This window comes from Saccopteryx bilineata, chromosome 1 (assembly GCF_036850765.1).
Source record: "Saccopteryx bilineata isolate mSacBil1 chromosome 1, mSacBil1_pri_phased_curated, whole genome shotgun sequence".
Taxonomy (NCBI): domain Eukaryota; kingdom Metazoa; phylum Chordata; class Mammalia; order Chiroptera; family Emballonuridae; genus Saccopteryx; species Saccopteryx bilineata.
This window is the reverse complement of record NC_089490.1, coordinates 408,335,775-408,362,284: the sequence shown is the minus strand read 5'-3', so window position 1 is coordinate 408,362,284 and position 26,510 is coordinate 408,335,775. Positions and strand designations below refer to the sequence as shown.

Genomic DNA, 26,510 nt, shown 5'->3' with positions numbered 1-26,510 from the left:
TGTCCTGCCCTGGATGTCCACTCCCAGCTCCGTCCTCGCCCCATGCTGTCCCCGCCCCTTGCTATCTACCCTGCCCCGCGGTGCCCCACCTGCCTCTTCATCGCATCGCAGTCCACCCTGCCCCACGCAGTTCGGTGCCATGGACCCTATTTCTCACGGCCCACGGCCCCTGCAGCCCATGTCCCACGCAGTTCCCGCCCATACTACGCCACGCCCACGTCCTGTCCACCTGGGTTTTAGGGAGCCAGGCTGGAGCTCCCTCAGAAGAACGCTGTCTCCTGGCTGCAGGGGGACTGCTGGGTGTGCTTCATCTGGACCCCCTATGGGAGGATGTCTCCAGTTTATGTGTTCTCTGTAAAGATAGAAGAGTAAGGATAGAAAGGGGAGGTATATTGCAAGAATAGGGGGGTTGACGGGTAAGTTGTGATTGATTAGGAATGGTCTATAATAAACCAGTTCAAAGAGGTTGAGAATAAGAGGAGGGGGGGTCGTGGGGAGCTCAGCACCCATTTCCAGCTGAAAACACCAGAGGCAGGACAGGGCCAGGCCTTCCTGCCAGAAGACCGGGGTTATGCTGTGGGGTCAGGAGCCCTGTAAACCTGGGTGGGGGCCAATGGCTGACAGAGGGTGACCTGACAGGGAAGGGGCTTAAGAACACAGCAGAGAGGGAGGGGCTCCTGTTTGGCAGGGGATGGGGCTTCCTGGAGGGAAGAGACCCGAAGAAGAGGTCTGCAGAGGGACCAGAGAGGGGTCCTGACAGAGGGGTGCCATCCAGGGTCAGGCAGGAGAGGGAGAGAGCTGGGGGTTGGCATAGGAGGAAAGATAGGAGCAGAGCTTTCCCTGGCCAAGAGGACCTGTGCTGGACAGGAGGCGGCACAGAGATTAGGACGGGAGCGCAAATACCAGGAGCCCTGAATGGAAGGGATCTCTGACCATTCCCCAGTTCTCTAGCAAGAGTTCTGTAAATTGGTGAGGGTGTTAAAGTTGAAAGTCCCTTCAGGAGGCCACCTGTTTCAATTATCCAGTGGATTCTGTGGCCCGGCCACAGTGGAGAAGATGATCAGTTTCTTCTTCTTTAGGGAGAAATAAATGTTTGAGAGATTCTGGATAAAGCATCCCTGGGGTGTTTTTGAGTCAGGTTTAGATTCCTGGGCCCCCATGGCCACCCTCAGCCTCGGAGTGATCAGAGATGAGGATTGGTGTTCCACAACTCAATCTCTGGCCACAGGACAGTCAGGTAGAGCGGAGTGTCTGGGATGTCTTCACGGCCACACAAGCAGTGGGAACAGACAGGAAGTTTCTGATGCAGCTGCGATTATGGACCGAGAGAGTCTCAGAGGCCGAAAGAACTGAGGGGACACTGGAGGCAGGGGACTTACCGCACCACGTACCAAAACTGGGTGGAAGGTTGGAGGTCCTGTTCTTCCAGGAAGAAAAGAGGAGAGGATTTGATTTAGAACCCTGTAAGAAAAGGGCTATTTAAAGCTTGGAGCCCTCACAAGCTTCAAGCTGCTCCCAGGTTTAGAAACCAAATATAAGGTATTTTCCACCAAGGAAGAAAGAGAGACGTAACCACCAAGTGTGGACAAGCAAAAGCTTTATTTAGAGCAAATCCCAGGTGAGGGTCACTGGTCCGCGAGACAGGGGCCAGGAAGTCACACAGCTTCCCCCGCCGGAGGGTAACTTACAGCGTGGGAATGGTGGTGGCAGGTTGATACGACCTGGAGAGACTTCATTAGCTAACAGACAGCCGTTCTTTTACAAAGTGTTCCTGGGCTGTATTTTGGTGGGCATGGGTGTAGGTGGTTCCAGCCAAAGTCCCAGGACCCAGTTCCTCATGTGACCTTCCCCCATTGCCAACGGACATCACAATTAAAATAAGTGTTTATTGGATAAGTGAATAAATACTCATTTGCATACATACACAGATATACACAAATGACAGACACACAGGGACACAGAGAGATATGCTCCTGTGCAATGCACACCTATGCACACAGATGTACACACACCCAATGTACCTCAGTATATATAGATAAATATAATAGGTACACAGAGAATATGGGAAGAAAATGTCATAATATTAACAGTAAATATCTCTGTATGGGAAATTTGTTGTTTTGTTTTTCTTATAATTTTTTTCTAGCATTTCTGCAATAAGAATACACTTTTTATAATAAAAGAGTTGTTAAAATTAAATATATTTGTCAAATTAAAGCACATCATTTTTTTTACAGGAAAAGAGAGAGAGTCAGAGAGAGGGATAGATAGGGACAGACAGGAACAGAGAGAGATGAGAAGCATCAATCATTAGTTTTTTGTTGGGACTCCTTAGTTGTTCATTGATTGCTTTCTCATATGGGCCTTCAGCAGACCAAGTAACCCCTTGCTCGAGCCAGCGACCTTGGGTCTCAGCTGGTAAGCTTGGCTCAAGCCAGATGAGCCTGTGCTCAAGCTGGCGACCTCAGGGTCTCGAACCTGGGTCCTTCTGCATCCCAGTCCGACGCTCTATCCACTGCGCCACCACCTGGTCAGGCTATATTTTATAATAAATTAAAAATATTTAAATTTTAAAAAGTTAAAAAGACAAATAAAAATAGTAGAATGGGAAGTCATTGAGTTCAGGGACATGAGTTCCTAGCACAGTGCCTGGTATATGATGGGCACTTTCAAAGGCTTTATGAAAACACGGCAGAAAGAAAAGAAGGAAAACAAGATGAAAAGAAGGGTGACAGAGAAATCTGGGGAGGGAAAGAGGAAGAGAGAAAAAAATAAGAGAAAAACAAATCATAGCTAGAGAGAAAAAATATGGTCAAGAAAAGAGAGAGATGCATCACAATTATACACATTCACATTCTTTGAGATCCCAAGTTTATAATAAAAGTTCTCCACATTTACCAAGCATTCAGAAAATATTTTAGAGCATTAAAGAATAAATGGAAATTACAGGCTCCACAATGTTGAATTTCTTGGACTTCTGAACTTCCTCGATTTGATAAACATAATCAAGGGACAACTTGAAAATAACATGCCTCTCTGTCCACCTGCAGGTCTACCTGTAGAACGGTACCAAATGTCACAAATTGGCACTGTTCTTCATGTAAGTCAGTGCTTATGGAATGAACAGAATGCTAGAGCTATTGGAGACTTTAGGCACCACGGAGTAATCTGATCCCTTTATTTTACAAATAGGGAACAGGAAGCCAAGAGATAAAAAGCAATTAACACAAGACTTCCTGTTTCTGGTTTTACAAGTAAGAAGCTGAAAGTTATGCTCATCCTCACAGGAGAAAAAAGCTAAACAAGGTGAAAATAAACTACTCCTCCTGGATCCAACAAAGAATTGAAGTCAGAGGGAAAACCAATGTCTCAATGATTGTATAGACGTTTGACCATGAGGAATAAAAGCATATCAGAGCAAACGCCTGTAGCTGCAGCCAATATCAGACTTTATTTAAGAACTCTCCAGTGGGTCCAAGATAATGGCACACATGGACGCTGAACTTGCACACTCCCCAAAACCCATCCAATTTACCCCTTTACTTAGAACAATTCCTCCTGAAAGACAACTGAGGAACAATTAAACAGCTTCTGCACAACAAGCTAGAGAGAGAGAAAGAGAGAGAGAGAGGGTGCATAGAGAAGGCTGAGAAAACATGAGAGCTCTGCAGGAGGTGAAGGATCAGCTCAGGACCAAAAAGACCAGTGAGTGCCACTGTTTACATCTCCCAGACATGAGGATAGAAGACAGTAGCTCCATCCAGATTCTATGGCTACCTGCAGGGCGCTGCAGCACATCCCCAGTCACCCTCCTGGAGATAAATACAACAGAATAAGGAGGGCAGCTTAGCTTGTGTAAAGAGAGCTGCTCTTCCCAGATATCGACCCAGCAGGTAGGTATGGCAGGGCAACATTTCACCCACTGAGCTGCATGTGCATGTGGGCCTCCCCCTTCTACAGAGAGTACAGAGCTAGCAAAATACTCTGGTACCAGCTGCAGGACTATACGACCCAGAGAAAGTGCAGAAATTGTGGGTTACTACTGTATTACCCCCCTGAAAAATGGGGAGCCAGCAAATGGGCTATGGTCTGCACACTGGACTGCCTGATCAGAGAAAGTGCAAAAATTGGGGGCTGCTGTTGCTCACACTGGTTGGGCTGCTCTACCCAAAGAAAGCACAAAGCTAGCAAAACCTTGTGGCCCAGTGTGGAGTGAGGGGGGCAATGCTGTGCATGTGCACAGGGCTGCCAAGCCCCGAGTAGGTGAAGAATGAACAAATTAAGGCTGTGTGTGCACCCAGGCTACCCCACCAGGACAAAGGGTGGATCTAATGGGGGGTGAGATACAAGAAAGCAATCAGGTAACCCAGTGCAGACCAGTGCTCTGACAACAGATAATTTAAACAGAACACGCAAAGCACACACCACGCAGCCCCTTTTACACCAGGAGCCCTGCCCAGATTAAAAGTGCAAGGAGGCTCACACACCCCAGGTGGCCCATTCAGAACCCACTCCTTCAGGCCAGGTGACAGACAGGCACTGCAAGCACCTCCCCCCAACTACAACTTGCAGGCTGAAACTGTTCAACACACAATGTAACAAAGACAACATGTTCAAGACTGAGCGAGATGACTATTTCATTCAACTCAAAGGAACAAAAGCAGAAAGTCAAACAAAATGGGGAGACATAAGAATATACCCCCAAATCAGGAGTAGTCAACCTTTTTATACCTACTGCCCACTTTTGTATCTCTGTTAGTAGCAAAATTTTCTAACTGCCCACTGGTTCCACAGTAATGGTGATTTATAAAGTAGGAAAGTACTTTACTTTATGAAATGTATAAAGCAGAGTTACAGCAAGTTAAAGCATATAATAATAATTACTTACCAAGTACTTTCTGTCGGATTTTCGCTAAGTTTGGCAGAATAAATCTTTATAAAACAACTTACTATACTTAAAACTATGTCATCACAGTGCCGTTTGGTTGCTCCGCTACCGCCCATCAGGAAAGCTGGAACACCCACTAGTGGGAGGTAGGGACCAGGTTGACTACCCCTGCCCCAAATGAAGGAACAAGAAAAAAACTCCAGAGAAATATCCTAATGAAATGGAGATGGGTAATAGAACAGATAAAGAATTCAAAGCAAACAGTCATAACGATGTTTGATAAACTTGAGAGTAGAATAGAGGAACTCAAGAGAGTGCTTGAACAAGAAAATGTAATCTCATCTGGCGGGAGCGCGTACTCACTAGCTTGAGCGTGGGATCATAGACATGACCCAGTGGGCTCCTGTTAAACCTAAAGGTTGCTGGCTTAAAGCCCAAGTCGCTGGCTTGACAAGGGGGTCACTGACTTGGCTGGAGTCCCCGGCCTGGCCCCACCTATCCCCTCTTGGGAAGCCCCAATGCAAATGCGCGCCCATGGGCCAAGCAGTGAGCCTGAGCGCCGTCTCCCACGCAGGCATGTCGGGGCTGAGCGTGCGCGGCGGTGGGAGCACGGAGAGGACAAGAGAGGACGAGAGCCCCCCGGGCGGCGCAAAGGGCGCGGGGGTTGGGGGCAGCCAGGACCCAGCGGGCGAGGGGCGGTTCCTACGGCCACTGCGAGGGGTCACGGGTCCTACGGCCACTGCGAGGGGTCACGTGGCCGCATCTCCCCTCCCCCCCCCACCCCCGCGCAATCAGGAACATCCGCGACTAATTCTTCTGGGAGGAGTGGCCGCCATGGGCGACTAGGGGATGACGCGATGCCGCAACGTGGAGAGGAACTCGGACGCGCTGCTGCGCACAGGTGACGGGGCGCGGGAACCCGGCGGGGATGGGGGTGCGGGAACCGGGCGGGGACCGCGGGCGGCACAGGGGGCAGCCGAGTGTCCAGGCTGCTCCTTCAAGCGCTTCACTTTGCGGACCACGATTTTGTTTATCCCCAGGCCTCAGAGCACCTCTGACCGCTTTCCTGGTTCACCGCCAGCAGGCCACCAGACCCCCGGCGGACGACACTGAGGACTCGCATGAAGAATGGACTCGGAGGCAGCGAGGTGAGGGGCCACAGGCATGGTGCTGCCCTTTAGAAACCCACCCGGGGTCAGGTCCCCGGCGTCTCAACAGCTAACGAGGGACAGAGCTTGCGTTTAGCAAACAAGCGAGATGCAAACAGTGCCTTGTGCAGTAAGGGGCGATTTGCTACACTGCTTCCATATGTAAATAATTACACGTATTTATAGATGTGTTAATGAGCAAGAACAGTATAAAAGTATAAAAGCATGTAAGAAACAATTCATTATCACAAGAGGAGGAGGAAGGTCTGGCCGGTGAGCAGTGCTCCAGGACAGGGCTACCTGGGTGGTGCCGGCCACATTGCAGACAAGAAAAAAATTAATCATGGTGATTAAGGCAGCTGGGGTTGTGGGCCAGGGTAGGGACCATTGTATCAGGCCCTGTGTCAGCCGTCTCTTCAGTGTGTCTGGTTTCATGAGGGTGTGGTCAGTAAGGTCCTTCTGCGTTCATGGGTCTAGCATTGAAACACAGCTCAAGTCCAGATGTGATCTCTAACTTGACCCAAATGGTTTCTGTGGTCCACAGACCTGAGGCTCTGTTGCCAAGACTGGTGCTGACCAGACTCTGATGATTAAGGAAGGGCAAGGACGGTTAAATGTGTAAAGGTGAAAGGATAAGAAGGAAAGGAGGCAAGGTGGTCACTGTACCATTAGACTGGACAAGGCCACTCTGAAACAAGAAGACAGAAAGGAGCCCTGGCCAAGTTGCTTAATTTGTTAGAGAGTCGTCCCCATACACCAAGGTTGTGGGTTTGATGTCCAGTCAAGGCCCATATAATAATCAACCACTGAAGCCTGACCAGGTGGTAGCACAGAGGATAGAGCATCAACCTGGGACGATGAGGACTCAGCTTCCAAACCCCAAGGTTGTGGCTTAAGGATGGGTTCACCAGTTTGAGTGTGGGGTTGCTGGCTTGAGCGTGAAATCGTGGATGTGACCCCATGGTCACTGACTTGAGCCCAAGGTTGCAGGTTTGAGCAAGAGGTCACTGGCTGAGCTAGAGTCCCCTGGTCAAGGCACGTATGAGAAAGCAATCAATGAACAACCAAGATGCTGCAGCTGTAAGTTGATGCTAATCATCCTTCTCCCTTCCTGTCTTTCTGCCTCTCTAGCTAAAAACAAAAGAAAAAAGAAAGAATAATCAACTACTAGTTGCATAAATGAGTGCAACAACAAATTAATGTTTTTCTCTCACCCTCTTCCCTCCTCTCTCTCTAAAGTCAATAAAAATATTTAATTTATTGATTTCAGAGAGAAGAGTGAGAGAGAGAGAGAAAGAAAGAAGGAGGAGGCAGAGGAGCAGAAAGTATCAACGTGTAGTAGTTGCTTCTTGTATGTGCCTTGAGCAGGCAAGCCTGGGGTTACAAACTGGTGACTTTAGTGTTCCAGGTCACTGCTGTATCCACTGTGCCATCACAGGCTAGGCAAATTTAAAAAAAAATTTTAAAAAGAAGACAGAAAGGAGAAAGTATTATGTTAAAGAAATGGACTTTCTGCCCAGTTAAGTGACCTTTACTATATTTTTGACATAAATAGCCATTTTTTTTCTTTTTCTTTTTTATTTTAGTGAGAGATAGAGAGAGAAGGAGGGACAGACAGGGACAGACTGGCTCAAATGGAGAGAGATGAGAAGCATCAATTCTTCATGGTAGCTCCTTAGTTGTTCATTGATTGCTTTCTCATATGTGCCTTGACTGGGAGGCTACAGCAGAGTGAGTGATTCCTTGCTCAAGCCAGCTACCTTGGACTAGGCCAGCAACCATGGGGTCATGCTTATAATCCCACACTCAAGCCGGCAACCCTGTGCTCAAGCTGGTGAGCCTGCACAAAAGCCAGATTAGCCTGCACTGAAGCCAGCAGCCTCGGGGTTTCAAACCTGGGTCCTCAGCATCACAGTCCATTCTGGAGAAGCAAGACCCTCTGGACAACACTCTAGGTGAAAATTGGGTAAGAGAAAATTAATTGTAGATTTCAGTTCCTCTCAGTCCTCTAGAAAGGCTAATAAGTATGGCCTAGGTATGTGGGGTGGACTTTGGATAGGCCTGGATTTAAGCTCTACTAAACTGAGAGTGAATTTAGCACTGGAGCTTTGGGCAAATCTTACAGATTCTCTGAGCTCTTGAATGCTAATGTGTAAGGTAAAGATACGTGCATATATTCTTTGACAATATTCAATTCAATTTACTTATTTGTGTATGTATTTATTTATTTTTTAGGTAAGACGAGGGGAGATAGTGAGGCTGACTCCCATATGCACTCTTACCAGGATCTACCCAGCAACCCCAATTCTCGAGTACTGAGCTGTTTCTTAGCACCTCAGGATGATGTGCTCCAGCTAACTGAGCCGTCCTCAGTGCCCAGGGCCAATGCTACAACCAGTTGAGTCACTGGCTGCAGGAAAAGAAGGGAGAGAGAGAGGTAGACAAGGAGATGGTCACTTCTCCTAAGTACCCTGATTGGAACTAAAGCTGAAACATATGCTAGGCCAATGCTCTATCCACTGAGCCACTGGCTAGGGCATAAATTCAATGTAAAAGCACTGACACCAGTTGTCCAATAGATACATCTCTGATAATAGCGACCATACGCTGTTGGTGTTGTATACATGGCCTTTCCTCAATACCTTACATATACTGTGTCCTTAATAAATATTTTATGAATAACTAAATGTTGGTAAGTTATACCTCATAATGGGAAGATCTAGAATCAAAAATTGAATTGACCATCTGTAGTCAGTGTAGAGGCTTACTGTTATAGAGGCTCTCTGAGCCAATAGTTGACAAAAAAATATACCAGAGTATATAGAAGGACAGGTGATAATTTGATGGGAGGAGATTGTGTGTGTTCTGACAAAATAGAGACTTAACACTCCAGAGTCCACCAACCTCACTCTTCTCCAACTTAGAACCAGGAGAAAGGAGACTGAAGTAAAGATGTATAACCTACGAAAAAGAAAAGGCCATGTGTACCAAGAGGTCAGCGAGCCCCAGGATGATGACTACCTCTGTAAGTGACCCTCACAAAGCATGTTATGTCTTCATACAATAATTTCATCTTGGCCCTTAGAGCATTCCGTTCCCCTAGGGATCTGCACTGCAGAATTGAGGCTCAATGATGTGAGTGCCTGGGCTCTCTCTGAAGCTCTATATGTCCAGGAACATGCACTACACTTTCCCTAATCCCTGTTGCTCTCACCCCCAGATTGTGAGAAGTGTCAGAACTTCTTCATTGACAGTTGTGACGTGCATGGGCCCCCTACATTTGTAAAAGACAGCACAGTAGATAAGGGGCATCCAAACCACGCAGCCCTCACTCTGCCCCCTGGGTTGAGAATCAGAGCATCGGGCATCCCTGAGGCTGGACTTGGAGTGTGGAACGAGGCATCTGCTCTGCCAGTGGGTCTGCACTTTGGCCCTTATAAGGGCCAGATCACAGAAGATGAAGAGGCAGGCAACAACGGATACTCCTGGCAGGTGAGAAGTATTTACCTCTTCCCCTATCTTGTGGCTTCCCACATCCCTCCCATGGCTTGGTGGGACCTGCTCTTCTACATACTAGGACATGGATGGAGACAATCTGGTTAGCTCTGGGTATGGAGTGGACTTTTCAGACCATGGAGCTCCTGTTGAGGATCACAAGTTAAATGGGAGCAAAGTGGTACAGACACAAAGGAATGCCTCCTCCCAGCCCTGAGTGGACAGGTCAACTCAGATGTAATGAGTAAAGAAAAATATCATGTGGTCATGAGTGGCAATGCATGCAAGCTGAAAGAGCTTTGTTGACAGTAGAGTAAAATAATTCTTCTATTACCTCCACATCTATAAAAAGCCTTTATATTTTCTTCCTAAAACACAGATCACCAAAGGGAGAAACTGCCATGAGTATGTGGATGGGAAGGATGAATCCTGGGCCAACTGGATGAGGTAAGGCCAATAACTTTCCTGGAGTCACGGAGAACACTCATCCCTCTCAGGCCCATACATCTTTCCTTCTCATCATGCCTCCCTCAGCGGTCTCCCTCAATCCTCTGTTCCTCTTTTTTCTCCACTTGGTGCTCTCTCAAAGCAAGAGGTATTTAGCAGAAAAAGGAGACAAAAATATAGTATATGCCCTCAAAATATAATTCTGTATGCTGGACAAAATTTAGGCACTGGAAAAAAATTTTGATAACCTGGATTACACTTTAATTAATGTAATGAACATTATTTAAGCCCTTACTATATTCCAGTTTAGAGGAAGGTATTCATTACTTAGATTATATGGAGATCATCTTCTTATGGAGGACTAATTGGAGAAAGAGTGAAACAATTGATTTTAGAAATATTTAACTATAATTTTTCTATTTTTTGAGAAGTGTACAGTGCCAGGATACCCAAACCAAGGATAGCCTAAACCTGTGAGGGCAGCAAATTATCCCACCCTCACTTCTAACTAGAACTGAGTTCTGAAGCCTGCAGAGCAATGATCATGGGCCACTTCCCTGAGGGGCTCTTTTATCAGAGGCTACAGAATGTGAATAAGCTATTATTGTTCTTTATGATTTTGCTAAGACAAAGAGACCTCCAAGCCCTGGTCAGTTGGATCAGAGGTAGAGCGTCAGTCCGACTGTGGAAGTCCATGGTTTGATTCTCAGCCAGGGCACACAGGAGTGCTTATCTGCTTCTCTACCCTGCCCCTCTCCCTTATTTCTCTCTCTCTCTTCCCCTCCCACAGCCAAGGCTATATTGGAGCAAAGTAGGCCCCAGCACTGAGGATGGCTCCATGGCCTTTGCCTCAGGCAATTGAATGGCTCAAGTTGCAGCGGAGCATCACCCCCAGTGGGCATGCCAGGTGGATCCCAGTCAGGCACATGCAGGATTCTGTCTATCTGCCTGCCTCTCCACTTCTAATTCAGTGGGGCAGGAAGACCTCCAGGTTTTTATGGGAACCTAGTGAGGCATCAAATGCTACCTAAATAAAATGTGAGGAGAATGGAGAAAGGCCTCTCAAGAAAAGATGGACTTGGGCTGATTATTGAATGATGTGAACTAATCTAGACACAGAGTTCAACATCAAGTAGCAAGTTCTGTGATATAAACAGGACCTGAGTTAGTTTAAAGAAGCTAGAGTTCACTGGGTTTTATGGCCAATCAGGGTGGAGGTTACATCTGGAATTGGCTTTGGAAAATGGTATTAGGCAGGATGATCACTGTAAGCAGGACCTGGAGATAGGAAGTAGTATGACATTGAGAGAGGCTCAGACATTGAACAGAAGGTTCTCCGGGAGCACTGTGGGAGTGGGTGACATCAGAGCCTGAGTGTCAGGTGCAGAGCTGGTCATGGATCTGAGAGGTAATAGGAACTCGTCGCCTGTGTGTTTCTTTTCTTTCACCTGCCTCAATCCCAGGTATGTGAACTTTGCCCGGGATGATGAAGAGCAGAACCTGGTGGCCTTTCAGTATCGCAGGCAGATTTTCTACCGAACTTGCCAGGTCATCAAGCCAGACTGTGAGCTGCTAGTCTGGTATGGTGACGAGTATGGCCAGAAGCTGGGCATCAACTATGAAAGCAAGCAGAAGAGAGAGCTCTCAGCAGCTAGAGGTGGGCACAACTGTTCTTCAAAATGGAAAGAAAAAAGAGAACTCACCTTAGAACTGTTCATGGTATACTCTAAAGTCAGTAAGATTTTGAATCAGATGGTTCAGAAATTAAAGATTCATTTCCTTTGATTCTTAGGAGAAATTTTTATATTTTTTACTTTTTTTTTCTTCTTTATTTTTTTAAATTTAATTAATTGTGGAGTTTTTTTTAAAGATTATAAAAGTTATATTTATTCACAATGCTACATTTATTGCATTTTCTTAGAAAAATGGAGAACTGTTTATGTACCCAATGTGCACATATAAAACTTCATACAAATTATGTGTAGCACATAAAGGCCTCTGGTACAGCTAAAATCCTGACACTATAATTGGGGTAATCCTACTGCAAGGTGTCCAGTTTATCAAGTCTGTCCATAGAAAATTAAACACTGGAATTACAGTCAGTCTCACGGATCACATGTAGAAATTATTTTAAAATATAATAAAATAAAACTTTCAATTCTCTAAAACTCAAAAAAGGAAAACTGGAAGTGGATACATTTTGTTACTCATTTCAATTTAACATGACAAATTCACACCTCATTTTGTCTGGGAAAAAATGATCACTGTAGTGTTGACATTATCTTTATAAGCTGCGGCTGCTTTAGAAGGTATTTTGTCAAAAGTTTTGCCAAACAATTAAAAAAATAATATTCCTCTTATAAAATGGTACAACATCTTAAAAAACCAGAAGATACTAAATGTCTTTGGCTACACAACTAAAAGGCCATTTTGTGTTTACATAGATTCTAGGGTCACCCCGAATGCGTCTCCCCTCCTCCCATTCCCCTCAACATCTTCCTTGCCCCCTCCCTAAAGTGCCCTCCCCCTTCTGTTCAGGTTTATCCCATCCTATTATCCCCTTTCCCTCTGTCCTCTTTTCCTCTGGTCCCTTTGATCCCTCCTCTGTCTCTATTCCATTCCTCAGTTCACATTATTCTTGGATTCCTCAAATGAGTGAGGTCATATGATATTTTTCTTTCTCTGCCTGGCTTATTTCACTCAACAAAATAGTTTCCAGGTCCCTCTATATTGTTGCAAAAGGTAATAATTCCTTCTTTTTCATAGCCCCATAGTATTCCATTGTATATATGTACCACTGCTTTTTAATCCACTCGTATATTGATGGACACTTGGGCTGTTTCCAGATCTTCGATATTGTGAACAATGCTACCATCAACATGGGGGTGCATTTCTTTTTTTCAGTTGGTGATATGGTGTCCTTGGGATATATTTCTATAAGTGGGATGGCTGGGTCAAAGGGCAGTTCCATTTCTAATTTTTTGAGGAATCTCCATACTGTTTTCCACAATGGCTGCACCAGTCTGCATTCCCACCAGCAGTGAAGGAGGGGTGTCCCTTTTTCCATATCTGCGCCAGGACCTATCATGTGTTGTTTGCGCCATTCTGACTGGTGTGAGGTGGTATCTCATTGTGGTTTTAATTTGCATTTCTCTAATGATTAGTGATGTTGAACATTTTTTTAATTTGTCTATTGGCCATCTGTATGTCCTCTTTGGAGAAGTGTCTGTTCATTTCTTGTGCCCATTTTTGATTGGATAATGTTTGTCTTCCTGGTGTTGAGTTTTACAAGTTCTTTATAAATTTTGGTCATTAATCCCTTATCAGATGTATTGTCGAATATGTTCTCCCATTGTGTGGTTTGTCTTTTTATTCTGTTCATATTGTCTTTAGTTGTGCAAAAGCTTTTTAGTTTGATATAGTCTCATTTGTTCATCCTATCTTTTATTTCATTTGCCTGTGGAGATAAATCTGCAAAGATACTGCAATGATAGATGTCAGTGAGCTTACTGCCTAAGTTTTCTTCTAGGATACTTATGGTTTCACGATTTACATTTAAGTCCTTTATCCATTTTGAGTTTATTTTTGTGTATGGTGTAAGTTGGTGGTCTAGTTTCATTTTTTTACAGGTAGCTGTCCAGTTTTCCCAACACCATTTGTTAAAGAGACTGTCTTTACTCTACTGTATGCTCTTACCTCCTTTTTCAAATATTAATTGGCCATAAAAATGTGGGTTTATTTTTGGGTTCTCTGTTCTCTTCCATTGATCTATATGGCTGTTCTTATGCCAGTACCAGGCTGTTTTGAGTACAATGGACTTGTAGTATAACTTGATATCAGGAAGTGTGATACCTCCCACTTTATTCTTCTTTTTCAAGATTGCTGAGGCTATTCGTGTTCTTTTTTGGTTCCATATAAATTTTTGGAATATGTGTTTTATATCTTTGAAGTATGTTATTTGTATATTAAGTGGTATTGCATTGAATTTATAAATTGTTTGGGGTAATATAGACATTTTGATTATGCTTATTCTTCCTAATTATGAGCACAGTATATGCTTCCACTTGTTTGTGTCTTCCTTGTTTTCTGTTATTAATGTTTTATAATTTTCTGTGTACAAGTCTTTAACCTCCTTGGTTAAATTTACTCCTAGGTAGTTTAGTTTTTTGGTTACGATAGTGAAGGGGATTGTTTCCGTAATTTCTCTTTCTGACAGTTTATTTTTCGTGTATAAAAATACCTCTGATTTCTGTGTATTAATTTTATATCCTGCCACCTTGCTGAATTTGTTTATTAGGTCCAGTCATTTTTTGACTGAGACTATAGGGTTTTCTATATACAGTTTCATATCATCTGCAAATAATGATAGTGTTACTTCTTCTTTTCCAATTTGGATGCCTTTTATTTCTTCTTCTTGTCTGATTGCTGTAGCTAGGAATTTCAGTACTATGTTGAATAAGAGTGGTGAAAGGGGGCACCCCTGCCTTGTTCCTGATTTTAGGGGAATTGCTTTTAATTTTTGTCCATTAATTATAATGTTGGCTGTGGGTTTGTCACAGATGGCCTTTATCATGTTGAGGTATGTTCCATGTATTCCCACTTTGCTAAGAGTTTTGATCATAAATGGGTGCTGAATTTTATCAAATGCTTTTTCTGCATTGACTGAAATTATCATGTAGTTTTTTTCCTTCCTTTTTTTTATGTGGTGAATCACATTAATTGATTTAAGAATGTTGTACAATCCTTGCCTCCCCAGAATAAATCCCACTTGATCATGATGTATGATTTTTTTCAGTATTGCTGGATCTGGTTAGCTAATATTTTGTTGAGGATTTTAGCATCTAAATTCATCAGGGTTATTGGCCTATAATTTTCTTTCTTTGTGTTGTCTTTGCCTGGTTTTGGAATCAGAATTATTCTCGCCTCATAAAAGGAACTTGGAAGTGTTTTGTCCTCCTGAATTTTTTGAAATAGCTTGAGAAGGATAGGAGTTAGTTCTTCTTTGAATATTTGGTAGAATTCACCAGTGAAGCCATCAGGCCCAGGAGTGTTGTTTTTTGGGAGCTTTGTGTTAAGTGTTTTCATCTCTTTTGTTGTAATTGATCTTTTTAGGTTTTCTGATTCTTCCAAATTGATTTTTGGAAGATTATATGTTTCAAGAAATTTGTTCATTTTACCTACGTTGTTTAATATTTTGGCATACAGTTCTTCATAGTGTTTTTTTTTTAACAATATTTTGTATTTCTGTTGTGTCAGTTGTTATTTCTCCACTCTCATTTCTAATTTTATTTATTTGAGTTTTCTCTCTTCTTTTTTTGGTGAGTCTTGTTAAAGGTTCATCAATCTTGTTTACCCTTTCAAAGAACCAGCTCTTGGTTTCATTGATCCTCCATATTGTTTCTTTAGCTTCTATGTAATTTATTTCTGCTCTGATCTTTATTATTTTCTTCCTTCTACTACCTCTGGGCCTTACTTGCTGTTCTTTTTCTAGTTCTTTTAGATGAAGTGTTAGGTTGTTTATTTCAGCTTTTGCAAGCTTCTTAAGGAATGCCTGTAGTGCTATAAACTTCCCTCTCAGGACTGCTTTTGCTGTGTCCCATAAATTTTGAGTTGTTGTTTGCTCATTATCATTTGTTTCTAGGAATTTTTTAATTTCTTCTTTGATTTCATTGTTAACCCATTCATTATTTAATAACATGCTATTTAGTTTTCATGTGTTTGAGTATTTTTCAGTTTTTCTGTTGTGGTTGATTTCTAGTTTCTTGCCATTGTGATCAGAGAAAATGCTTGATATTATTTTAATCTTTTAAAATTTGTTGAGACTGCTTTTGTTTATTAACATGTGGTCTATCTTAGCGAAAGTACCATGAACACTTGAAAAGAATGTATATTCTGCTGCCATAGGGTGAATGGTTCTAAAAACATCTGTTAAATCAAGTTGATCTAGTGTGTCCTTTAAGTCTGTGGTTTCTTTGTTAATTTTCTTTCTTGAGGATCTATCTAGTGATGTTATTGGGGTACTTGAAATCTCCTACTATTATAGCATTGCTGTTGATCTCACCCTTTATATTCATCAAAGTCTGCTTTATATATTTAGGTGCTCCTATATTAGGTGCATAGATATTTATGATGGTTATATCTTCCTGTTTGATTGCTCCCTTTATTATTATGTAGTGACTTTCTTCATCTCTTACTATAGTCTTTGTTTTAAAGTCCATTTTGTCTGATATTAGTATTGCTACCGCAGTTTTTTTTTTCATTTTCATTTGCATGAAATATTTTTTTTCCATCCTTTTACCTTCAGTCTATGTGCATCTTTTGTTTTAAGGTGTGTCTCTTTGTTGTTTTTTGTTTGTTTGTTTTTCTTGTATTTTTCTGTAGTTGGAAACTGGGAGGCAGTCAGACAGACTCCTGCATGCACCCAACTGGATCCACATGGCATGCCCACCAGGGGGCTAAGGCATGTCTCTTGTAGACAGCATATGTACAGGTCCTGTTTTCTTTTCCATGCAGCTATCCTATGTCTTTTGATTGGATCATTTAATCCATTTACATTTAAGGTTATTATTGATATGTAGTTGTTTATTGCCATTTTATTCTTTAAAACTGTATTTCTTCTTTGCTATCAACTTTTTCCCACTTTAATCTGTTTACAACAAACCCCTTAACATTTCCTGCAGCATTGGTTTGTTTGTAATGAATTCCTAAGTTTAAAAAATATATATTCTCTGTTTCCTTTTTTTTGTCTTTATTTTTTTCTATTTTTTTAATCTTTTATTTTTATTGAATTCAGAGAGAGGAAGGGGGGTAAGGGGGAGACAGAAGCATCAATCTGTTTCTGTATGTGCCCCAGCCAAGGACTGAACCAGCCACCTCTGAATTGCAAGACAATGCTGCAGCCAAGCGAGCCATCCAGCCAGGGCCTAATTTTTTTTGTTTTCTCTCTTTTTTTTGTATGGAAAGCTTTTTATTTCTCCTTCAATTTTAAATGATAGCCTTGCTGGATAAAGTATTCTTGGTTGTAGGCTCTTGTTCTGCATTACTTTGAATATTTCTTGCCATGCCCTTTTGGCCTCAAATGTTTCTGTTGAGAATTCGGATGTAATTGTTTTGGGGGCTCCTTTGTAGGTGATAGCCTTCTTTTCTTTAGCAGCTTTTAATATTTTCTTTTTATCGCTTAGCTTTGGCATTTTAATTATGATGTGGCTTGGTGTAGGTCTTTTTGGGTTTCTCTTTAATGGAGTTCTCTGTGCTTCTTGAACTTGTGAAATTCTTGCTTGCATCAATTTAGGGATGTTTTCAGCTATGACTTGATTGAATAAAGTTTCTATCCCTAGTTCTTTCTCTTCTACTTTAGGAACCCCTATGATGCAAATGTTATTTCTCTTCATGTTATCACAGAGCTCTCTTAGAGTTACCTCAGACTTTGAGTCTATTTTCTTTTTTCTGCTCTGCTTCTGTGCCTTCATTTATCATGTTTTCTAACTTGCTGATTCAACCCTCAACTTCATCCATTCTGCTTTTAATTCCTTTTATTGTGGTCTTCATTTCTGATATTGTATTTGTCATCTACAACTGATTCTTTTTTAATATTTCAATGTTTTATTTATACTTGCTATCTCTTTATTTAGGTGTTCATAATGACCATCCATTGTTGTTCTAAGATCCCTAAGCATCCTAACAATCATTATTCTAAACTCTGTATCTGGCAGTTTGGTTTTTTTCCATATCACTCAGTTTCTTTTCTGGAGATTTCTCTTGTGGTTTCATTTGGATTGCACTTTTCTGTCTTCTCATTATGTCTGTGTGTTTGGGTGTGTTGTTTGTAGAGCTGGTTGAGTCTAGGTTTGGTGTTGTCTGCCTACAATTCTTATTTGTGTTATTTCTAGGTCTTGAGTTGTTATCAGCTGTTGTTTGTAATCCACTGTCAGGTTTGGCTTTTCTAGTCGAGCCAATTTGAAGTCTTGATTTGTTTGTTTTTTTCTGAGTTATCTTGGTGGTAGTCTTGTTTACTGATCTCAGCAAGGGGCTTATTTGAAACTGTTCTTATTGTCCAGATTTGGTTTTTCACACTGATTGTTCCTAAATTAATTTGTAATCCAGTTTGGTGGTGTGAGCTGGGAGTCTGTGCATCTGCCTACTCTGCTGCCATCTTCAGGTCTCTCTAGGACAAATATTTCTTGAGAAGCCAATGATTTCCTAAGCCCTTTTGATACTGTTTGTTCACTGCTCCTGCCATTCTCCAGGCTCCAGGTGAAATAAGAAACTGCCATTCACCAATAAGCAAGGAATATGATAGCCTTTTAACACAGCACTAACCATAACTTTTTATGAAGATGGAAAAAATTTAAGAAATTTAATTTTTTTAAGTGAGAGGAAGAAAGATAGATTCCAACCAGGATCCACCCAGCAACCTCAGTCTGAGATCCATGCTCAGACTAGCCAAGTTATCCTCAGCACCTGAGGTCAACACTTGAACCAACTGAACTATCGAGCTGATGATCGAACCAATCAAGCCACTGACTGTGGGAGGGGAAGAGAGAAAGAAGAGAAGCAGATAGTCGCTTTTTTTTTCTTTTTCCAAAGCCAGAAACAGAGCGGGGAGGCAGTCAGACAGACTCATGCATGCACCCAACCAGGATCCGCCCAGCATGCCCACCAGAGGGTGATGCTCTGCCCATCTGGGGTGTTGCTCTGTTGTGACCACAGCCAGTCCAGCACCTGAGGCAGAGGCCACAGAGCCATCCTCAGTGCCCGGGCAAACTTTGCTCCATTGGAGCTTTGGCTGCAGAAGGAGAAGAGAGAGACAGAGAGAAAAAAGTGGGGAGTGGTGGAGAAGCAGATGGGTGCCTCTCCTGTGTGCCGTGGCTGGGAATCAAACTCGGGACTCCTGCACGCCAGGCTGACATTCTACCACTGAGCCACCCAGCCAGGGCAGATAGTCACTTTTCATGTGTGCACTGACCAAAGTTTGAACCTGGACGTTCACATGCTGGGCCAACACTCTACCCACTAGGAAAACAAGCATTGGCCTGTTTTCTGAGGGTCACCTCTGTATAGCATATAGGGTAAGAGCAGAGGTTCAATAGATGCCCAGAAGCCTGGAATACAGTGCTGTGATTCGAGCTAAGATGCTGGAAACTTTCCTGAGTGAGGTGGGATGATGGTGCTGTTCTTGCCTATAGGGTGGCTTATTCTTTAAGGTTTGCTTTGTTAATTTTTGGAGAATACAGTTCAGTGGGAATCCTCTCAGAGATTACTTTATCTCCGAGAGAGAGGATTATGAATTAGCTGGAGAGGGATAGAAGTCAGGCATGCAAGAAGTATGATTGTGAGTCCTGGCTAGTTAGCTCAGTTGGTTAGAGCTGCAACCTGTAATACCAAGGTTGAGCCTGTGGCAGGGCACATGCGAGAAATGACCAATGACTGCATGTCTAGGCAGAACAATGAATAAATGCCTCTCTTTTTTCTTCTTTTTTTTTCTCATTCTGCTCTTCCTCCTCTATTTTTTCTTCCTCCTCTTCCTTTTCTGCTCAAAAATGAATCAATTTTTAAAAAGTATGATTGGGCAAATATTTTGAAAAAGGACTTTTCATTGTATATGAAATGGGCTGACACTGAATAAAATCAAGTATGAATATTTGATGTGAAGCTTGAGGAAGGACATATTGTTAGTTTTTCATCTGTCAAAAACTATGATGGAAGCAATTCCTAGTTGGAGTCAGTGGTCTTTATAAAGAACTGTGTTAAAAGCTACATGTACATAGGAAATGTCAGCATTGTTCCACCATACAAGGGGTGAAAGAGCCTCTGATGCTACTTGACAGTCCCTCATCTGGCAATGCATAGAAAAAAACCTTGGCATGTGTTTTCTGGATTTCTAAAGAAGATATACTACATAAAAATCAAAAGAGAGAAGAGACTGTAAAAAAAACTTTGTGGGGGGAGAAAGAGAATACATTGTCAACCCCATAAGAATGACTTCTGGGACAGGTCTTAACAAAACATATGACCCAGGCAGCCTTGTCAACATCTGTCCTGACCAAAATTTTCTCTTTCAGCAGAACCACAGCCAGAGATACACCCATGTGCTTCCTTCTCTCTGGCCTTCTCCAGTCATAACTTTCTCAGTCAACATGTGGGACACAATCACCCCTCTGATATTCTGACTCTAACATCTACAAGAAAACACCTCCAATCAAAGGATCTTTACCCAGAGGATGAAAATCAGCAGCAGCCTCATACTGATACACACAACGGGAATGACAAAGCTGAAGGTCAAAAGGTCAAAGAAAAGTCCAAACATTTGATTAAAAGAAACAGGCAGAGGAGGATTTCAAGGGCCTTTTTCAAACCTCCGAAAGGACACATGGAAAGCTCTATTGAGCAAGAGAGAATGATACAGAAAGCACCAAGCAGAGGCCAGAAAGTGAATTCAGTGGACACAGAAAAACTGTCTATGAGAGTAGTAATGTCAACAAATGAAGCTATCAAGTATGGAGATTGTCTGCAAGGCTTTGATGATGGGTCACATCTCCTCAAAAACCAGAGAACACACTCAGGTGAGAAGAACTATGTTTGCAGGCAGTGTGAGCGAGGCTTTTCAAAAAAGTCAGACCTCCTCAGACACCAGAGGACACACTCAAGGAAGAAGCCCAATGTTTGCAGGGAGTGTGAACAAGTCTTTTCACTGAAGTCACATCTTCTCACACAGCAGAGAAAACACTCTGGAAAGAACCTCTATGTTTGCAAGGAGTGTGAGCGAGGATTTTTACAGAAGTCAACTCTCTTCAGACACCAAAGGACACACTCAGTTCAGAAGCCTTATGTTTGCAGGGAGTGTGAACAAGGCTTTACACAAAAGTCACATCTTACACACCAAAGAACACACTCAGGGGAGAAGCCCTATGTTTGCAGGGAGTGTGAACGAGGGTTTACACGAAAGTCATATCTCCTAATACACCAGAGAACACACTCAGGGGAGAAACCCTATGTATGCAAGGAGTGTGAGCGAGGCTTTACACAAAAGTCAAATCTCTTTAGACACCAGAGAACACACTCAGGGGAGAAGCCCTATGTTTGCAGGGAGTGTGAGCGAGGCTTTTCACTGAAATCAACTCTCCTCACACACCAGAGGATACACTCAGGGGAGAAGCCCTATGTTTGCAGGGAGTGTGAGCGAGGCTTTTCACAGAAATCAAATCTCCTCTCACACCAGAGAACACACTCAGGAGAGAAGCCGTATGTTTGCAGGGAGTGTGAGCGACGCTTTACATGGAAGTCTGTTCTCCTGGGACACCTGAGGACACACTCAGGAGAGAAGCCCTATGTTTGCAGGGAGTGTGATCGAGACTTTTCACTGAAATCAACTCTCCTCTCGCACCAGAGAATACACTCAGGGGTGAAGCCCTATGTTTGCAGGGAGTGTGAGCGAGGCTTTTCACTGAAATCAACTCTCCTCACACACCAGAGAACACACTCAGGGAAGAAGCCCTATGTTTGCAGGGAGTGTAATCGAGGCTTTTCACTGAAATCAACTCTCCTCACACACCAGAGAACACACTCAGGGGAGAAGCCCTATGTTTGCAGGGAGTGTATTCGAGGCTTTTCAAGGAAGGCACATCTCCTCACACACCAGAGAACACATTCAGGGGAGAAGCCCTATACTTGAACAAAGTGTGAGCGAGGCTTTACACAAAAGTCATATCTCATCACGCACCAGAGAACACACTCAGGGGAGAAGCCCTATGTTTGCAGGGAGTGTGAATGAGGCTTTACACCAAAGTCAGATCTCCTAAGACACCAGAGAATACACTCGGGGGAGAAGCCCTATGTTTGCAGGAAATGTAATCAATGCTTTTCACAGAAGTCACATCTCAGACACCATAGAACACACTCAGTGTAGAAGTGCTATGGTTGCAGTAAGTGTGAGCGAGGTTTTTCACAGAAGTCAAGTCTCCTCAGACTCCAGAGGACACACTCAAGGAAGAAGCCCTTTGTTTACAAGGAGAGTGAGTGAATCATTAGCATTAAATTGCATCTCCACATTCATAGCTCTTACACAGGTCATAACCCAGCTCTGAGAGGACTTCATAGGAAGTTTACTGACCCCTTATTCTTATAAGATTTTAATTAGTATAGAAGTAACTAAACAACTTCTTCACTTTCATGACAAAAGGTGAGCGGCAAATAGTTCAAGTGATATTGGAATGTCAACACCAATATTCTCCTGTTCTAATAAATCTTCATAAAACTATGATGCTCACATACCTCATTCTTCCCCTCCCCATCACTGAAAGCAGAGAGTTTCCAGAGAGCCACAGAGAACTCACACTGTCAAGCACAGAAACTCAACCCCTAAAAAACATAGAAACCTGAAGTCCGTTTACATAGGTTACTTCTCAGGAGAGGGATTTGAGACAGACTCACCAGGGAAATGGATTTCCTTCACTCCAGGGAAGTGGAGGCTTCTCTCCTAGTAGGCTCACCACCCTCCTCCCTTGGCTTTTCTTGGCTCCTGTCCTGGTTTTCTCTGACCTCTGTAGTCTCTGGTGAAAACCAGGAAGGAATATGTGCATGTGCATGTCCGTGTCCCTGGCTCAGACTGGGCAGCTAGTGTCCCTCTCTCCTCACTGTTTCTTCAGAATGAGAATCTCATGGTGTACACCACATGGACTCTAGATCATTCCTTAGTGGGTTTCAATCTAAGCTCTGCCTTCACCAGCTTTGTGACCTAAGGCAGGATTCTCAACTCCTCTTTGCCTGTTTTTTAATTTATAAAATGGAAATGGTGCCTGAGCAAGCAGTGGTGCAGTGCATAGAGCATTGGAATGGGATGGAGATGACCCAGGTTCAAAACGCCAAGGTTGCTGGCTTGAGCACAGGTTCACCAGCTTGAGTGCAGGGTTGTATGCTTGAGCGTGGAATCATAGATATGATCTTATGGTCACTGTCTTGAAGTTCAATGTTGCTGGCTTGAGCAAGGAGTCACTTGTGCTTTAGTCTCCTGCTCAAGGCACATATGAGAGAGCAATCAATGAACAACTAAGGTGCTCTAACAAAGAATTAATGCTTCTTATCTCATTTCCTTCCTGTTTGTCACTATCTGTTCCTTTCTCTGTCTTTCTAAAAAAATTTTTGGTTTTCTGTCTCCAAACTCTAACATGAATAAAATAAAATGACTTGGCTTGACCTGTGGTGGTGTAGTGGATAAAGCATTGACCTGGATTACTGAGGTTGCTGGTTCAAAACCCTGGGCTTGCCTGGTGAAGACACTGATGGGAGTTGATGCTTCCTGCTCCTCTCCCTTCTCTCTCTCTCTCTCTCTCCTCTCTAAAATGAATAAAATAAAATCTTAAAAAAAAAAAGTAAAATGAATTATACTCTCCAGATCAAGGCATATATGGAATTTCTGCTTTTCCCCCTTCTCTCTATCTCCACTCTCTAAAATAAATGTTAAAAATAAGTAAAACAGAAATTGCTACATGATCAGTCTGCAGGATTCAAGATCTTCATTCCAAAAATTTGAAGTCATTTTGGCTCAGATAAACTCCTTAAAAACTCCCAGTTTTCATGTTTCTTATTTGACAAGACCAAGTACCTAACCTTGTAAAAATAAGCTCTGCCTGATATATGATTAGAAAATGGCAAATTCAGACTACTATATTATGGCACTCACATCTGTTGGAACTGCTAAATTTAAATATGACAGTACCAATGTTCTCATGCATTCATTAATTCTTAGATGTCCCCTGACTAAGGATTCAGCCTATAACTTTGGTGTATCACAATGACGCTCTAACTAACTAAGCTTCCTGGCTAGGGCATAACCATGGATTTCATCCAAATCTCTCATTTAAAGATAGAAAATACCTCTTTCAGAACCAGTAGATTACCACAAAAAAAGAAAACCAGTAGAGAGAAAACTTAGTTAACATAAGCAGGTAAGTGCATCAACTGAGGAAGAAGGTGCAGGCCCCCTCTTCACTGAGGAGAAAAAAACAAGAAGAATGCAAGAGAAGAGAACCTGCATGGGTAACTGAGTCAGACAGTTCTAGATTAACTACTTTCTATAGTTCTCTGAAAAGGTGCCTGGGGCCACTTGATACACAAAGCAAGAAAGATAGAACTTATCTGAAAACCCCTTTTTCTTTTCTCCAAAGCTTTTAAAAAACCATGTTTACATACCTTAATTAAAAATTTCAACACTTATCCTCTGATTCCACCTAAATTCACCCTCCCATCCTGGAGTCATGAGAGTGACATGTACCTCTAGACAATGGGATCATGAGCCCCTTGCATGAATATTTGTATTCTGTAAAAGGTATATAAGATGTTAGATATCTAACTTTGAGGAGCACATGTTTGGTTTCCTCTTTGGGGATCATGCTGCTCCACCAGCTAAATAAATTCTACTTTCTTCATTAGGTTTTCAGAGCGTTTTTGTCCTGCCTTGATTCCTGCAATACAACCACTGACAGATAATGCACTGTACCCACCCCTGTTTCTACTCACTACCACCAAGGTGTTGTCCCAAAAATGCACACAGCCTAACAGCAGTGACACAGACTGAGGACACATTTAAAAGGGACCATATTGCACTATAAAGCAAGTGACAACAAACTTTAAAGATTTGAAATTATATAATCTGTTTCCACCTCTCAAGACAACTGACCTTGAAATCCTTATTAACAGATAAACCAGGAAGTCCTTTTACTTACAGTTATAAAATACAATTTTAAATAACCTGTAACATACATGGTAATTAAAATTCTAAAATAATTTTATCTACTGAAGGAGAATAATTTTTTAAAAACTATGGTGCCCTGACCAGATGGCTCAGTGCATGGAGTGTCCCCCCTGTGTGCCAAGGTTTTGGGTTTTGTCACAGGTCTCAGCACCTAAGAGAAGTGACCAAGAAATAATTTCATGCTTCTCTCTCTCAAATCAATTAAAAATATATAAATATTTAATGCAAAAATCTGTGATAGACCTGGAACATGCCTAGTGCATTTCTCTCAACAGAAAGGCAGAAAACTAAAAAATGCAGATATCTCTTCGAACCATATTTCTATTTTTCACCTAGAAAAGACTACTTTTTTACCATCAACAATCTAATTCTTCACCTCACAGTGTTTCCTACCCATTTCTGTCTCCCATAGTGCCTCTCCTACACTGGAACCATTTTTCTATCACTTTCCCAAAACATGACCAGCAGTGCCTTGGAAAATCTCCTCCCAAACCTGAAGCAGAGGGCTGATGGGATGATGGACATCTCAGAACACAATGGAGTACTCTAATGTGCCATCAAGCCTACAAATATTGGAGCCTTCTATCAAATATGACTAAATGGAACCTTGAGACTTCTCCCTGGAGCAGTATCCTAAGTTTTCTAGAATAGAATCTCCCATTAGTTTTGCTCTGTTTCCCCATACAACATCATTACTGAACAGACACCAGAGTCCTTAGACAAATCAGGGCCCCATGGACCATAGACAACTCCTACTGAGCAATGGACCAACTGACTAATCAAAAAGGAGACTCAGCACCCACCGAACACCAAACATTGCTCTACAGAACCAACGGAGACTAGGACACAACAATGCCAGAAACTGACACGGCACCTTGAACACCAGAGTCCATACATCATGTCCTAGAACTGGAGTTGCTTGTGGCCCCACACTGGAACTCGGAAACGAGGCTACATGCAAGGGGTCCCCAGGTGCACAGCAGAATACAGATTCAACAACAAACCCTGGAGACAGACTCCTGATCTCTACCCAACCCTATAACCAAACTTCAGACAAAGAGCCAAACAACAAACCCCACCTGCAAAATGACAGATACAGGAGCTGAACCTGATACTCACAATGCAAACAGAGGCAGGACTCCATAAAGGACATCTCATGACTCCCTAAGTCCAAGCAGTGAGCTTCAAAATGTATTTCATTACCAGTGTAAATGTAGAATAAAGAAACATCACTAGCAGCCCTACCACATTCTACCAAACTTCCAAAAAATAAACCAAGAAACAGACAGAGGGAACAGTAATAATGCTTACCCTTAGCCGACACATGTTCATGATCTCAGCTGCAGGACTCCCCAGGACTTTGTGCCCCAGCCATTTATGTCACAGGCCAACTCATTGACACTGTGGATGATGAAATTTAAAAATATCCTCATACTTTGAAAGTTCTAGCAGCTGGGCTAATAATTAAGTAAAATAATAAATTGAACAAGGGATATGCAATGTATAATAAAGTTTCAAGGGGAACTGATATTCCCAAGAATAGAAGACAATGAGCTTATACTGGGTGTATAGAAAACTGCAAAATACCTGACCAGGTGGTGGTGCAGTGGATAGAGCATCAGATAGGGATGCAGAGGACCCAGGTTTGAGAACTCGAGGTCATAAGCTTGAGCACAAGCTCATCTGGTTTGAGCAAAGCTCACCAGCTTTGACCCAAGGTTGCTGGCTTAGCAAGATGTTACTCAGTCTGCTGAAGTCCCATGGTCAAGGCACATATGAGAAA

At 42.6% G+C, this 26,510-nt stretch overlaps 1 protein-coding gene and 1 long non-coding RNA gene across 6 annotated transcripts in view; one reads left to right on the top strand and one right to left on the bottom strand.

The window, feature by feature from the left end:
• Window positions 1-589: 589 nt before the first annotated feature.
• LOC136319146 (uncharacterized) overlaps window positions 590-26,510 on the bottom strand; it is a 57,066-nt gene continuing 31,145 nt past the window's right edge. The window contains exons 1-3 of one of the 2 annotated variants that reach the window (XR_010728189.1): window positions 5,252-5,507; window positions 2,948-3,056; window positions 590-1,461 (exon numbers count right to left, since the gene is read on the bottom strand). This is a non-coding gene — a long non-coding RNA (uncharacterized lncRNA). Of the gene's footprint in view, window positions 1,462-2,947; window positions 3,057-5,251; window positions 5,508-26,510 lie in introns of those variants that run through there. The other variant, XR_010728190.1, reaches the window with a different exon arrangement.
• LOC136319144 (histone-lysine N-methyltransferase PRDM7-like) lies at window positions 5,713-25,252 on the top strand. 4 transcript variants are annotated; one of them, XM_066252539.1, is made up of 7 exons: window positions 5,713-5,789; window positions 5,929-6,036; window positions 8,961-9,061; window positions 9,257-9,528; window positions 9,911-9,978; window positions 11,442-11,635; window positions 25,140-25,252. In XM_066252539.1, exons 2-7 carry the CDS (start codon window positions 6,017-6,019, stop codon window positions 25,235-25,237), a joined length of 753 nt encoding a protein of 250 aa, XP_066108636.1. In that variant the 5' UTR covers window positions 5,713-5,789; window positions 5,929-6,016; the 3' UTR covers window positions 25,238-25,252. The 4 variants fall into 4 exon arrangements, with proteins under 4 accessions (XP_066108636.1, XP_066108635.1, XP_066108637.1 ...); XM_066252538.1 differs by lacking the exon at window positions 25,140-25,252 and adding an exon at window positions 20,040-23,600; XM_066252540.1 differs by lacking the exons at window positions 11,442-11,635; window positions 25,140-25,252 and adding an exon at window positions 20,043-20,240.

Coding starts and splice junctions, on each gene's coding strand:
- LOC136319144 (XM_066252538.1), top strand. CDS start 6,017: ATGGACTCGGAGGCAGCGAG. Junction 9,062..9,256: donor CCAGGATGATGACTACCTCT/GTAAGTGACCCT, acceptor TCTCACCCCCAG/ATTGTGAGAAGTGTCAGAAC. Junction 9,979..11,441: donor TCCTGGGCCAACTGGATGAG/GTAAGGCCAATA, acceptor CCTCAATCCCAG/GTATGTGAACTTTGCCCGGG.